We start from the raw sequence: 13,376 nt of genomic DNA, 5'->3' as shown, positions 1-13,376 counted from the left end.
CCCCCGCCTACTTTCCTATTCAGTATTATTTTCCATTGCACTAACTATTCTCTTATTTATCTAATTTATATATTTATCTGAATTATTGTTGTATTGCACTGGAGAGGGGAGCTCTCTAATCTCGTTGCACACTTGAGTACAATGACAATAAAGGGATTTCTGATTCTGATATATATATATATATATATATATATATATAGAGAGAGAGAGAGAGAGAGGGAGAGATAGATAGATAAAACAGAATGGGAAAAACAATGTAAAAATAGTATGCGTAATGATTTTCTAAACATTTTAATTACAATTTGTGTAGTAAAAATCAAATCTATATAAATCCACACTCAATCACTTATTTTTTCTCAGTGGTCCTTTTAATCAAATATTTATTTAGTAATTTATTTATTACTTTTATTTTATTTTATTTTATTAAATTTGGATTACCAAATCCAAAGCGTTAAACAATAGGTTGATCACGGTTAGCTCTTCCGCCTTCGTGAGGCATGTCACGTGACATTGTGATTCACCTCATGTTTCCGACTGGTGACGTCAGTCCGCAGTCCTTGCGCAACTGATTGAAAGACGGACTGACAGACTGACGGAACATTAATGAGAGAATGGCGAACAGAGACGACGAATATGATTTTCTATTCAAAGGTAAAACAAAAGAGAAATCTTTCCGTGACTAGATCAGCGACATCAGGTGATTAGCACCTGTGCTAACTAGCATCACGCAACTGCTTGTGGAGGCGGCTAATGGTAACTAGCCACTTGTTTTTTTTTTTACGACCTCGTTAAGGCAAATATCAAACATGTCATCTCGCACAAACTTGATATACAGGACTACTAACTTCTTAAGTCATTATATTTGCATGGAGCTTAAGTGTATCACTCTTTTTTGCGCATCTTGCACGGAGTGTCGTGATATATAGCCTAGCAAGCTAATTGCAAACACTGATTCAATTCCACCAAACTTTATTTGTCACATTATTTGAACACAAAACCAGTCCCATATGGTCATAAATTCATATCCTCTTAACAGCAATGACAAATTAGACTTGTTTTTGACACGTGGGCGTATTTGTATTCGTATGTGTGTTGCCCAAGGCGGAAGAAAGCTGAACGTAAGTTTGCAAAGAAGTTTTCTTGGCAGTTTCGCAATTTCAAGCGCAAAACAATTTGAGACTGCATGTACATGGTCATTTTTCTCACGGGGTTAATGTATTTTTAATCAAAATGCAATTATGGGTTCCCTTGAAATGTCAATGACAACAAAAAAGCACCAAAAGTCTGACGGGAAATTGCATTTCAGAAAATTTACTTTAAAAATACACTAATAAAACTTTTTTTCCTGTTTGATTTTAGATTTATACGGATTGAAATAAAAATATAGTACAACACTCTTAAAACAGGCCTTCTCTGAAGATGTTATTGCGCAATCTTTTGAGGTAATCACTGCAAACAAACAATTTCTGTAACTGTCAGTGAGACTCCCTCACCTGTCTGCAGGTATGTTGGCCGATTTCTCATGAGAAAACTGCGACAGAGAATGCACTTCAGCTCCTTCCACAGATATACAACACTTATTTATTTTAGCAACTGAGACCAAGCTTTCTGATATGAGGCAGCACATTTCTTGGGAAAAAGCCTCAATAGTCCTGAAATTTCATTGCACCTTGAACATAACACTAAGAGTGGTGAAGTGCAAATTAAAAAGAAAAATTGGCTTGTATCAAGTATCACTGTACTTTTGTAGAACCGTTAGATTGTGCAACCAGAACCCTAATGGCCAATTGATGTTACAAAATATTGGACACCCCATGACTCATTAATGAAGCTCTGTCCCCTCATTTCAATATTGTTCCTTGACACAAAAGTGCCACCAGATGGCGCCAAAACACTTTTTTTTATCCTATTGACTACCGCAGGAAACTAAATATGTCATTTTTTTATTTCTTTTTACAGTCGTGCTGATCGGGGACTCCGGTGTGGGCAAGAGCAACCTGCTGTCCCGGTTCACCAGAAACGAGTTCAACCTGGAAAGCAAGAGCACCATCGGGGTGGAGTTCGCCACCCGCAGCCTGCAAGTGGACAGCAAGACCATCAAGGCTCAGATTTGGGACACGGCCGGACAGGAACGCTACCGAGCCATCACTTCAGCGTGAGTGTCCCCCCCAATTTGGCCCGGTGCATTCTGTTTGCAAATGAAGGGGCTGACCGTGTTTACCGGCATCAGGTACTACCGGGGAGCGGTGGGAGCTCTGCTGGTGTACGACATCGCCAAGCACCTGACGTACGAGAACGTGGAGCGCTGGCTGAAGGAGCTGAGGGACCACGCCGACAACAACATCGTCATCATGCTGGTGGGGAACAAAAGCGACCTGCGACACCTCAGGGCCGTGCCCACCGACGAGGCACGGGCCTTTGCTGGTAAATTCACATCCTCGTTCCCCACTCAAAAGAATTAACGGCATAGTTGGAAAATAAATGACAACTTTGTATTTCGTGGTTAGAAAAGAACACACTGTCATTTATTGAGACGTCAGCGCTGGACTCCACAAACGTCGAAGAGGCCTTCAAGAACATTTTAACAGGTGGGCACACGCGAAGCTCACTTTTTTGTTCATTTTAGCAAAACATTTTCCCCCTCCCTCCACTTTCTTTAGCTTCACTGGGTGAGGTTCATCAGAGGCCAGCTGACTGAGCAACCATTTAGAGTCCAGAGAAAATAAACGCAAGCACGGTTAGAACGTGCCAACTTCAATTTTCAAATGCATTAGACAAATAAAGGCCTCCTCTCTAATAAAATGGATCACCTTAACTAAGCGTTAGGCACGTTCAGAAGTTATACGTTACATTTTCTCAATTGTGTATGCGTTTTATTTGCATATTTATACTAATGCAAAATAATTGAAGACTACTCTAGTGGACCCTCCACTATTTGCAGAGATAGCGGGCGGCTGTGAATAGTGAACATTTGCGTGTAATTGTTTATTCAGTCATTTAACACCACTATTTAACATTCTTTTGAAGTGCAAAATAAATATTAAAAATACAACTATATTTCAAACAATATTAAAAAAAACATTAAAATACAACCGACCAAAGAAATCAAGAAAAAAAGAGAAATAAGCACCTAACGTCACTACAAAAATGCAAAATAAATTTACATCTTTAGACATCATTTGAGGAAAATCTAAAATAAATAAATAAAATAGAATAACTCAAATAAAAAATACTATAGCTTGGAAATATTAAGATTCTTTATATTGAATGGAAAGTAGTAGTTCGCTCCTCTCGACGTTAAGTAGAGTTGCAACTGAATGAAATAAATATTTTTCCCGCAATGGCTAACTTTTAAATGGCGACACTAATGTGTGTGTATATATATTTCTTCATTTCTTTCTTGTTCTTTGCATTTGTTGGGCCGCAGAAATCTACCGAATTGTCTCCCAGAAGCAGATGGCCGAGCGCTGCGCGCACGACGAGTCGCCGGGCAACAATGTGGTGGACATAAGCGTGCCGCCCACCAGCGATGGCCACAAGGGGCCCAGAGTGCAGTGCTGCCAGAACCTGTGACCTTTCTCATCATCATCATCATCATCCTCATCCGCCACCTTTAGGTTGCCCGGGACGAGCACCTTTTTTTTTTTTTTTTGTTTTCCTCCTGTCATGGAAGCAACTTGTTGAACGTCGACATTTCAGCGCAGACCAGTTTCATGGCACTCAAGCAGTATTCGTGACTCTCTCCCGTGTCCTTTTGCGTCATGCCAAATATATTTATAAAAAACGTGTCATTATGTATTTATTGAACACTTATTGCGCATAGTTGTCACTTTTGTTGTTGTTGGAAGTTTTCAAGACTGATTGTTTACAATAAAATTCTCAAAAATGTCTCACGTCAAGACCAAACGCTCACTTTTGATTATTTAACGTTGTTATTGAAGCTCAACTATGAAATGCAACACTGCTCACATTTAGTCACAAGACAAATAGGCTGTTTATATAAATTATTAAAAAGAAATACAATTATGAAATTAAAAAAAAAGTAATACATTTTAAAATCTAAAAATGTCATTTCATTTTGATTTCATTTATTTTTAGCAAAAAAAAAAATCATTAATGAGAATGTTTTTTTCAATTTTAGTTTTAGCTATTTCGTTAGTTTTCATTAACAAAAACAAATGTGCTCTGGATGTGACTGACAGTAAACAGACGGATAAACAAAGCCCTCATAAGCCCGATGAGCCCACCCTGCTCAACAATCCCACCCGACCCGTTTGAGGGCTGCTGATAAAAACACAAACAAAACGATTAAAGAGCATTTTTTCTTAATGCCAAACTGCACAGGCATAAAAAAAATATCAATTGGCTTTGTTCCCCATTCAGTGTCAATTTCCATTTGTACAGGACAGATTTGGGGTAAAAAAAAAAAAAAAGTGGAAACATACCAGTTTAGACTGTAAAACATTTTTAGGAGTGTGGTTTAATAAATCATCAATATAAATAAAACCACGCAGCCAAAACATAAAATCACTCAACAGTCGTTAATTCAAATAAATAATACAATCAAACACACTGCTCTATAAATGAAGTGCAAGCATGTCAAACAATACAGAGTTCGAAACAAAGTCTTGTTGCTAACAAAGTGTCGTCGGGAGGGCTGCCATGACGAATACTTCAGTTAATTAAAAAAAATTTGTTGAAAGAAACGCAAATCAACCGTGTCCCAAAATAAAATGCTGTGGCAAAAAGATCCATGCAAGGAATATGATTGTTTAAAAAAAAAAAAAAAAGTCAAAATGCTCCAAAGCAAAATGGTGGACTTCATTTGTGGCAGCGACAAAGTTTTTGTGTCTGAACTGCCGCCAGTTATTTATCAGAACACCTTTTTCACCAGTTTTCTGTTCCTTTGTCCAGTTTATTTATTTTTTTGGTGTGTGTTTTGTCAAACAGTTATGACTTGGAGGTGGGGTGAGTGCAGCCCGAGCGTCCAGACTTCATGTCGACATAAAAAAAAAAATTAATAAAAAAAAAAAAAATCATTTCAAAAATTAAAAATCCGCTATAAATTAAACACTCGCAGAAAATTCGAATGGACGTCAAGTATAAATCCCCCAAAATGGCCGCTTCAAACCAAACTACCAAACTTATGTATATGCAGTGAAGGCTTCTTGAGACTTTTTCTTCTGTTTCTACTCATGATAGCCACACCAACATTACAAATTGAACCTTGGATGCACGTCAAAGAAGGTTATTTTCATATTTGGAGATTTCCCAACCTTCAAGCAGCCCTCAATATGTCTCACACATTAATTGTCCAGTGTTGTATTTTTTTCCTGGCCTCCACGATGTCACCCTCCAAAATGTCACCACTAATTGCAGGTCAACGTCAACCTTGCAAGAGAGCTAAAAACAAGACAAAGCAATGGAAGAGAAAAAAAAAAAAAGTGCATCCTCCCATTTGGCTCTCATACGACACTGTGGTTGGAGGGAATGTGGAGCGGGATGGCGGAGAGCAAAGCATGCTGAGCAGAGACGGTCTCCTTGGCTTTGGGGATGATCAAGTGCACTTGTTGGTCCTTTCTTCTCCACTCAGAGTACAGCTTACAGTGGAAGCGCAGGCACACCTGCACGTACACACGCACAAACACGTGCAACATTGTCATTATTATAATTCAAATAATTGTTTGAATAAAGCCTATCAATGAATATTTAAAATAATGTCTTGTTTTTTTTTTAAATAAAGGAATTGAAAATACCTCCCAAAATGTAAATCAGTTTCATCGATTAATCGAAAAAAATCATCAACTGATTAACTGACAACAGAAATAATTATATTCTTTAGTCGAAATGCTTTTTCCCAACCCACTTTAGAAGAAAGATGCCACCATGTGGTGGCAAAGAAAATTACTTCATTGGCCTTAGCACAAAAAAAAGCAAATATCATATTTTCCGGACCATGTATATAAGCTGCAACAACTAAAAATAAATAAATAAATGAATAAAAAATTAAAAAAAAAATAAAAAATAGCCTATAAGCCGCAGTTTTCTATGTTGGAAAAAAATGAGTTGTTTACTGCCTGTACAGAACAATTTTGTACTGTGAATGCACAGAAAGTTACATAAACAGTTTGTTAAAAAAAAAAAAAAGTATAACAATTCGGCATTAGCGAGCAGTCTGAAAGTGACTGTCGTGAAGATGAGGATGTTGGTTACCATCGTCCAGAGGCTGTAGATGGTGAAGAGGACGAGGGTGAGCGAGATGAGGCCCGTATTCTGCAGCAAGCTGCCAAACTGCAGGTCGTCCTTGACGCCTTTCAGGCACAACCAGCCCGAAATGGTGGCCAGCGGCGTGACGAACAGGAAGCACACGATGTCGCAGAACACCAACCTCCTCTCCTCGTGCGAGCCCGGATCGCGCAGCCACTGTGCGGGAAATCAAACGCAATAAATCCATTCTTTGTAGCACCGCGAGAATATTAGCGTACGCTACGGTAACGTGCGCTGTTTGAACGCTCCACGTAAATAGCGGAAAATTGTCAATTGAATTCAAAACGCATTGAAATAATTTAGTTGCAAAAAGTTCAATAAAAATTGTACCAAAATATATATTTTTTTAATTATTAAAAACTATCATAAATGCACCATCACTTTCCTTCACATAATTGTCGTCAAAAGTTTGAGCTGGCATCAAGAGCACTCCTATTTTTTTCAGGCCCCAAATGTTTACCTCTGTGAAAGGCCGCAGTCTGCGTCGGATGCTGAAGCGGGCGTGACACAGCTCACAGAAGTTGGTGTTGGAGGACGACAGCCAGAGCTCCAGGCAGCTCTTGTGCACCGTGGCCAACGTGCCGGTGCAGTCGCACGGGGACAGCAGGACTTCGGCGCAGCTTCCTTCGTGGCAGATGCGGCAAATGGGACCATCGCTGCACAAACGCAGTCATCACATTAAAAATAAAACTTCAGGATGAACTACGCTTCTTTTGCTTTTTTTATTTGGCTTCTTTCTGACGCGATGATGAGGTGGTGGAGAAAAATTGCGACAATGACAGATCTGAAATTGGCGCAGTCCTCAAAGGGTAAGCGGGTTCACTTTATTTTTAATTTGTTGTTTGTAGCTTTTTTGACTGTTCAAATTTGATTTAAAAACATTGCCTTTCGATAACGAACCAGAATGTTTTTGCGCTCAAACCTTGGCAGGGTTTTGATGACGGATGACAGCAGGTGTGCGTCAACCACCGTGACCTGCGGGCGACCACCGTCGCTTTCTTCTCCTTCCTCCGCGCTCGTTTTAACGTCGCCGTCTTTTGCACCGTCCCAAAGTTCGTCGGGCCGGTGACAGCAACCGCCCGACGACGACATGCTTAAACGGTGCCGAGACAGGCGTCAAGTTTGGACCACGGCGGCACTTGCACTCTGCAAATAAAAGACACATTGGTTCGAGTCAACGGGGTTGTGATGGGTAAATGAAGCTTGAAATCTGCTTCATGAACCAGTTGTAGTATTTCTGGACTCCTCTAGATGGCACTCTCTCTTCAACATTGGGCTGAAAGCACACTTGACTTGCCATTTTTTAAAAGCCTTTATTTAAATCAACAGTGCCATCTAGAGGACTCAAAAATACAACAACTGGTTCATGAAGCAAATTTGAAGCTTCATTTTCCCCATCACTAAAACAGGGCTCAACGATTTTGAAAAATAATGTAAACACGAGTCAGGAGATCACAAGTCAGATTGCAACAATAATGCATAAATATGCAGACTTGCGATTGGAAAAATAAATTCAACAACATTGTCACGTGGATTTGATTTTGATTAATTGTTCAGCTCTGCTTAAAAGTGGAAACAATTTGCCGTTACATCAGCTGTGGCGCTCGGACACTGCAGCAAACTGATAAACAGCTGGCGGTGCTGCGATAACTCTCACATAAAGATAAGGCGCAGACCTATGACGACAACCTCCTCCGCAGACAAACGTGTCTCGTGTGCTGTTCGGAACACAGAAACGCCTTCTAATTCTGAGGATTTAACTTTGATGTTTTTTTGTTGTTGTTTTTGTTGTTTTTAAAGTATGGCAGATGGTCACCAAAAAATGCCATTGTTGTTGAGCGGGGATTTATGGGGATTTGAATCATTCAATAATCTGTTGTTATTATAAATTAGGTGGATAAAAAAAAGTGTACACATCCCTCATCAAATGCCAGGGTTAAATTATTAAATAAAAATGTCAAAATCCTTCCGGGATAGTAGCAAAAATGTCTGGAAAAATCCTACTAGGAATTGGAGTGCTTGAATTTAAATGGTTAGCTCTGGACATAACCACACCCCAGTTTTAAGAACACGCACGGTTGTTCATTTATGTCACTAAAATTGCAAAAAGTTGCACCATTGTGACTAAAATAAAACAACTTACTTTCGTTCACATATTTAGGATGAGGAACTCCAAGAACAAAAGATCTAAAACTGACGCTGAAATTAAATGAAATAAAATAAAAACAAAAACATCTATTTGAGCTTTCTCACTGGAAGCCAAAGTTTAAACTTTAAAAATTAAAAGCAAGAATAAAACTATACAAATATTTTTCCTGATAATTTCATATTGTCGTTCCATATCTGCCGTAGTTTTGATACAGCCTGGAGCAGAGTCTATCACCTTTCCCATTTCTAACATCACAGACAAAATGCTGTCATTATACTTACATGCATGCAAGGTCCCCATCCAGGAATTAGACAGATATCAACGTAAAAAAACTAAAAATAAAAACAAAACTAAAAAACAAAACAACCAAAAAAAATAAAAAATAAAACACAACAAACTAAACAAGCCAATTTACCGCTTCGTAATTTCGTGATGACAATTTATGACGGCATCTTTGTTCGTTTCCGACACTCTTTAATCCACAGCACTTGGCCGGAAGTCTCCAAGTGCGAGCTCGCTTGACAAGTTGTGCGGTGCGGCCGCTACAAGAAGCTACGCCGGCTTGGTTCACTTCCACTTTGCTCGGTCGAGCATGAAAACTCTTCCTCGGACACTCTCCGGTGTTGCTGTCCAGGAGGCAAAACGCAACGTTATTTAAATCGGACCACGTGACACTTTGGATGACGTCATCGCGCATCATGATAAGTGATACAGTCGACCCCCTTGTATTCGCGGTTTGGTACTCGGATGTATTCCACTATTTTTTTTTCATTATTTCGAGGAAAACGTATATTGGATGTTTATCAGTTTTTTTTAAGGAATCTTTGAGGGGTTGTAAAACATGAAATCAATTATCTGCAGACTTTCTGAATGGAGGTCAAAAAGTCATATTTGGCCTTTCACATCCGTACTGCCAACATCTTGAATATGAATTTTGAACCACAAAGATCCTCCTACTTCATGAGCTATAATGCTTCTCAAAGATTACGACGGAACAAGCGAATTATCTCAGTGCGTTTACTGTAACTGATAGAAACATGAATCAACATTAAAAAAAAAATTGTTGGACATTTTGACCCGCTTTAATACGCACTTCCTCGTGATGAAAAGCGTCACTCGTGTCTCACTTTCCACTTTGTCTTCAGATGACACGGACAGCAGTGCTACTGCGGCTAGAAAGATTGTCTGACTCGATGTCGTCCTTAAAATCAGTCTTGAGGATTACTGGCAAATAAATCAAAAATGAAGAGGGTGAACGAGCGCATCGTCCGTTTGGCGCGCGTACTAAACTGTCCTCTGAGGGCCTGGGAAGAGGTGACCTCCGCGGCTTTGCGGTTGATCCGCATTTGTGGCTTCTTTCTTCTCCACTCGGGAGTACTGATTCTGATCACAAAACAATTTGCTTACCTGATTCCCGCGTACGTGTGTAGACATTTTCAGTCGACAGCAAATGGCAAAAGTCGTTGGTAAAGGTGTTAATTGGACACGAAAAATAAAGAAGTTATCAAATTAATTATAGACAAAATATTAAATGGACAAGTAAGTTTAGTATGTGAAGTATGAGTCAAAGAATAATTCCTTGAAATCAAATGAAACTTTTAACAACTCCTTTACTACCATTGACGGCTAAAGACGTCAAAGATCCATTTCATTTACTCGGCTGGCGTTTGGGGTCCATGCAAATCTCTGAGCCGCGTGCAATTGCCGATGTTTGCCTAATTGTAAATCAGCCCCTGGCATTTAGCGTCAACGTGAAAAGTGATAGTTTGATTAAAGTACGAGCAGTTTGCATTTTAGAGTTCACAAGTGAGAAATAAAAAAAGACATTTTGAAAATGTGTCACAACAACCGGTAAACGACGTCACTTTTGTAAAATGTTACTCCCAACGCCGTGCAGAATATTTTGCTGGGAAACGCTTATTGACGAATACACGGCTCCAAAAATACATTTGTCGTTGGCTTTATTGACGCATAAGCAATTTTCACAAGAAATATCTGACACACGGGTCACGCACATCCTTCCCTACGCTGGGAAATCACTTACTGGATGTTGCTCAACAGAGTGTGTGAATCATTTTACCATTGAAATGTTCCCAGATGATGGCAATGTAAAAAAAAAAAAAACATTGAAATGATTGGATGTGCAAAAGTGCGCTAGCCGGTCGATTAAGCTTTTAGCAACATTTATAGAATCTCTTCAAATGCTGCTGCTCATAATTGAGTGTGTCTTGCTTTGGTGTGTGCGTGTTCAAAACAGGGATGGCTTTTCATACTTGTGAGTCAAGACAGTCACGGCTGCTCTGTTTCCGGGCATCGTGTCTGCTCTGAGATGGGGAGTGTAAAAAACAAAAAATACAAATCCACACTTCCAATGTCTGGGAATCAAGAAACGCTTCACATCCCCTCGCCGCCGCTTTCCATACGACCGGGTCAATGGGAATGGGATTGAAGTCAAAAGTGAGGAGGAAGGGGAGGAAAAAAAAAAACATCACAAGCTCTGGCAGCATGCCATTTTGTTGCCCCTCTGTCCGTCGGTGGTGGGCGGCACGCTGATGTCCACCACGTTGTTGCCCGGGGAGTCGTCGTGCGCCGATCTGTCCGATATTTGCTTCTGGGACACGATGCGGTAGATTTCTGGTCGGCAGATGCGTTAAAAAAGTAACGAAAAAAAAAGAAAACAAGTGAAATAAATAACATGGTCTGAGTAAATAAAAATAAAATGAATTCTTCCTCCTTACCTGTGAGGATGTTCTTAAAGGCTTCTTCCACATTTGTGGAGTCCAAGGCGGAGGTTTCGAGGAATGACAGCGTGTTCTTTTCTGTCGCGTAAAAAGCAGCAATGAGAATCTTGTCATGCTGAATATTTTCAGGAATCTTTGGGTCAATTTCAAAATGTTTTTGTATATGGAACCTCTTTCAAAACAAATTTTTAAATATCTATTTGTCCCTGTTTTTTTCCCCGCAGTTTGGTAAAAACCTCCCCCGGGGTTGATACAGTTGAAGAATGAGATAAATTTACCAGCAAAGGCCCGTGCCTCGTCGGTGGGCACGGCCCTGAGGTGTCGCAGGTCGCTTTTGTTCCCCACCAGCATGATGACGATGTTGTTGTCGGCGTGGTCCCTCAGCTCCTTCAGCCAGCGCTCCACGTTCTCGTACGTCAGGTGCTTGGCGATGTCGTACACCAGCAGAGCTCCCACCGCTCCCCGGTAGTACCTGATGCCGGTAAACACGGTCAGCCCCTTCATTTGCAAACAAAACGCACTGAGCCAAATTGGGGGGGACACTCACGCTGAAGTGATGGCTCGGTAGCGTTCCTGTCCGGCCGTGTCCCAAATCTGAGCCTTGATGGTCTTGCTGTCCACTTGCAGGCTGCGGGTGGCGAACTCCACCCCGATGGTGCTCTTGCTTTCCAGGTTGAACTCGTTTCTGGTGAACCGGGACAGCAGGTTGCTCTTGCCCACACCGGAGTCCCCGATCAGCACGACTGCAAGTAATCAAACCCAACCACAACAATCAGCGTGGAAAATTTAGGGATTTTTTTATTTTTTTTTTTAATACTGGCCGTCCTAAAAGATTTGACATTGTTTTGAAGTCTAATAAGGCAACTAATTATGATTCACATGTTTTAAATTGGAAAAATCTGTGAAAACCTAAGTTAAAGTAAAGGCTTCCTTTAAAAAGATTTTTCATTTTTTTGTACATTCAAATCAAGTATATTACTAACATGTGACATTGTTTGTCTGCATAGTCCAAGGATCACATTTAAAGATCTTAGTCATTGAGTCTCGATATATCACTTCAATCGTACTTCCTTGGCACCAATTACTACTTTCTTATTAGGTGAATTCAAGAATTGAAAATCACAAATTGGTGGCTGTTCACTGCCTTTGAGTGACTTTAGAAGCTTCATTCTTATAAAGCATGAATTTTGCTCGGATTGACAGCACGACTCACAACTGTCTGTTCGGCCTCAGAGTTGCACGGTGAGTGACGTCATGCAAAGTGCCGACTTCTACAGCTTGAGATACGGTCGCGTCCATGTAAGCTAGCTACTTAACACAATAGCTTGTTTCCCGGAGCACTTGAGTCCACGGCCTCTTGAGCAATATTGGTCAAAGTATGATCCCCGACATATTGCGATAACACAACATGGAATATTTATTTCTTCTACTGTTCGACAACTTGTGTGGTTCTGTTCCCCCAGGGAGCTAACTTTAGCATTACCGTTGTTTTGTAGTACTTCCTTGTGTTACGGGCTAAGAACGACGGCAAGCGTCGAACGTTGCTGCTCGTCCGCCCCCGGAAGGCCTTACCTTTGAATAAATAATCGTATTCATCATCTCGGTTTCCCATTTTTTTCTGAGGAGATTAACGTCTGACTGTTACTTTTCCAAATATTGCCCAACAACAGTCAAAATCCGCCCCCAAGCAGGAAAAGGTAGACGTCACTAGACAGAACGTGATTTTGGACCAATTAGAATCGGTACGTGTCTGATTGACAGCTGTGTCGACAAATCGGCTTGCCTTCCCGTCATGGGACGAATCAATGCAGGAAGACGCCATTGCGCTGATGCTGCATTCGAGGAAGGTAAGGAAGTCAGATTTTTCCTGGTAAGGATTTCCGACTTCCGACTGTGGAATGTGCACTAGAACGGCCTGTTTAACTGGGAGGTCCGAGTTGCGTGGTTGGAAAAATATTAAGGACCCGGACTTCAGCAACCGACTGTGTGACATCACTCGACAATGGCGACACCCACGGAGTCACAGACCGGAACTGGGACTGTTCGGACTTCCTATTTTCCTCGAATGCAGCATAAATTCACGACCCACCTCATATTACACTAAATGTTATTTATTCTATTTATATTCCGCTTAACAACAAAAATGACATTATTTAAACTTTTTATATACGATTAGATGTTGTCATACTACATTTGTAAATTCTACTCATAACCTGTGG

The 13,376-nt window shown here is 40.4% G+C and overlaps 3 protein-coding genes across 4 annotated transcripts; 1 reads left to right on the top strand and 2 right to left on the bottom strand.

Moving 5' to 3' along the window:
- Positions 1 to 500: 500 nt before the first annotated feature.
- Positions 501 to 3,906, top strand: LOC148324874 (ras-related protein Rab-11B-like). Its single transcript, XM_088313042.1, has 5 exons — positions 501 to 651; positions 1,960 to 2,155; positions 2,231 to 2,424; positions 2,508 to 2,588; positions 3,428 to 3,906. Exons 1-5 carry the CDS (start codon positions 612 to 614, stop codon positions 3,571 to 3,573), a joined length of 657 nt encoding a protein of 218 aa, XP_088169168.1. The 5' UTR covers positions 501 to 611; the 3' UTR covers positions 3,574 to 3,906.
- A 554-nt stretch (positions 3,907 to 4,460) lies between these two features.
- Positions 4,461 to 9,069, bottom strand: LOC148324873 (E3 ubiquitin-protein ligase MARCHF2-like). 2 transcript variants are annotated; one of them, XM_088314211.1, is made up of 5 exons: positions 8,832 to 9,069; positions 7,190 to 7,413; positions 6,728 to 6,923; positions 6,214 to 6,423; positions 4,461 to 5,624 (listed from the first exon to the last, which is right to left on the bottom strand). In XM_088314211.1, the coding sequence occupies exons 2-5, from the start codon at positions 7,357 to 7,359 to the stop codon at positions 5,466 to 5,468; spliced, it is 735 nt and encodes a 244-aa protein (XP_088170337.1). In that variant the 5' UTR covers positions 7,360 to 7,413; positions 8,832 to 9,069; the 3' UTR covers positions 4,461 to 5,465. The 2 variants fall into 2 exon arrangements, with proteins under 2 accessions (XP_088170337.1, XP_088170336.1); XM_088314210.1 differs by having other exon boundaries at positions 8,698 to 9,068.
- A 1,813-nt stretch (positions 9,070 to 10,882) lies between these two features.
- On the bottom strand, positions 10,883 to 12,894 carry LOC148324872 (ras-related protein Rab-11B-like). Its single transcript, XM_088313337.1, has 5 exons — positions 12,730 to 12,894; positions 11,705 to 11,900; positions 11,436 to 11,629; positions 11,155 to 11,235; positions 10,883 to 11,050 (listed from the first exon to the last, which is right to left on the bottom strand). Exons 1-5 carry the CDS (start codon positions 12,767 to 12,769, stop codon positions 10,905 to 10,907), a joined length of 657 nt encoding a protein of 218 aa, XP_088169463.1. The 5' UTR covers positions 12,770 to 12,894; the 3' UTR covers positions 10,883 to 10,904.
- Between the last annotated feature and the right edge of the window lie 482 nt (positions 12,895 to 13,376).

The sequence above is a fragment of the Idiotropiscis lumnitzeri genome, chromosome 13 (assembly GCF_059441095.1).
Source record: "Idiotropiscis lumnitzeri isolate Australia: NSW breed Sydney's pygmy pipehorse chromosome 13, RoL_Ilum_1.0, whole genome shotgun sequence".
Lineage (NCBI taxonomy): Eukaryota > Metazoa > Chordata > Actinopteri > Syngnathiformes > Syngnathidae > Idiotropiscis > Idiotropiscis lumnitzeri.
The sequence above is the reverse complement of the archived record's forward strand: the minus strand, read 5'-3'. Positions and strand labels throughout refer to the sequence as shown.

Bases quoted from the DNA above. Each gene is read 5' to 3' on its own strand.
- LOC148324874 (XM_088313042.1), top strand. From the start codon at position 612: ATGGCGAACAGAGACGACGAATATGATTTTCTATTCAAAG. The intron at 2,156-2,230 runs GTGAGTGTCCCC...TACCGGCATCAG, and splicing joins TACCGAGCCATCACTTCAGC to GTACTACCGGGGAGCGGTGG. The intron at 2,425-2,507 runs GTAAATTCACAT...TTTCGTGGTTAG, and splicing joins CGAGGCACGGGCCTTTGCTG to AAAAGAACACACTGTCATTT.
- LOC148324873 (XM_088314211.1), bottom strand. From the start codon at position 7,359: ATGTCGTCGTCGGGCGGTTGCTGTCACCGGCCCGACGAACTTTGGGAC. The intron at 6,924-7,189 runs GTTTGAGCGCAA...GCGTTTGTGCAG, and splicing joins GTCATCAAAACCCTGCCAAG to CGATGGTCCCATTTGCCGCA. The intron at 6,424-6,727 runs GTAAACATTTGG...TTTCCCGCACAG, and splicing joins GACTGCGGCCTTTCACAGAG to TGGCTGCGCGATCCGGGCTC.
- LOC148324872 (XM_088313337.1), bottom strand. From the start codon at position 12,769: ATGGGAAACCGAGATGATGAATACGATTATTTATTCAAAG. The intron at 11,901-12,729 runs GTAAGGCCTTCC...GATTACTTGCAG, and splicing joins ATACGATTATTTATTCAAAG to TCGTGCTGATCGGGGACTCC. The intron at 11,051-11,154 runs GTAAGGAGGAAG...TCTGCCGACCAG, and splicing joins CTTTAAGAACATCCTCACAG to AAATCTACCGCATCGTGTCC.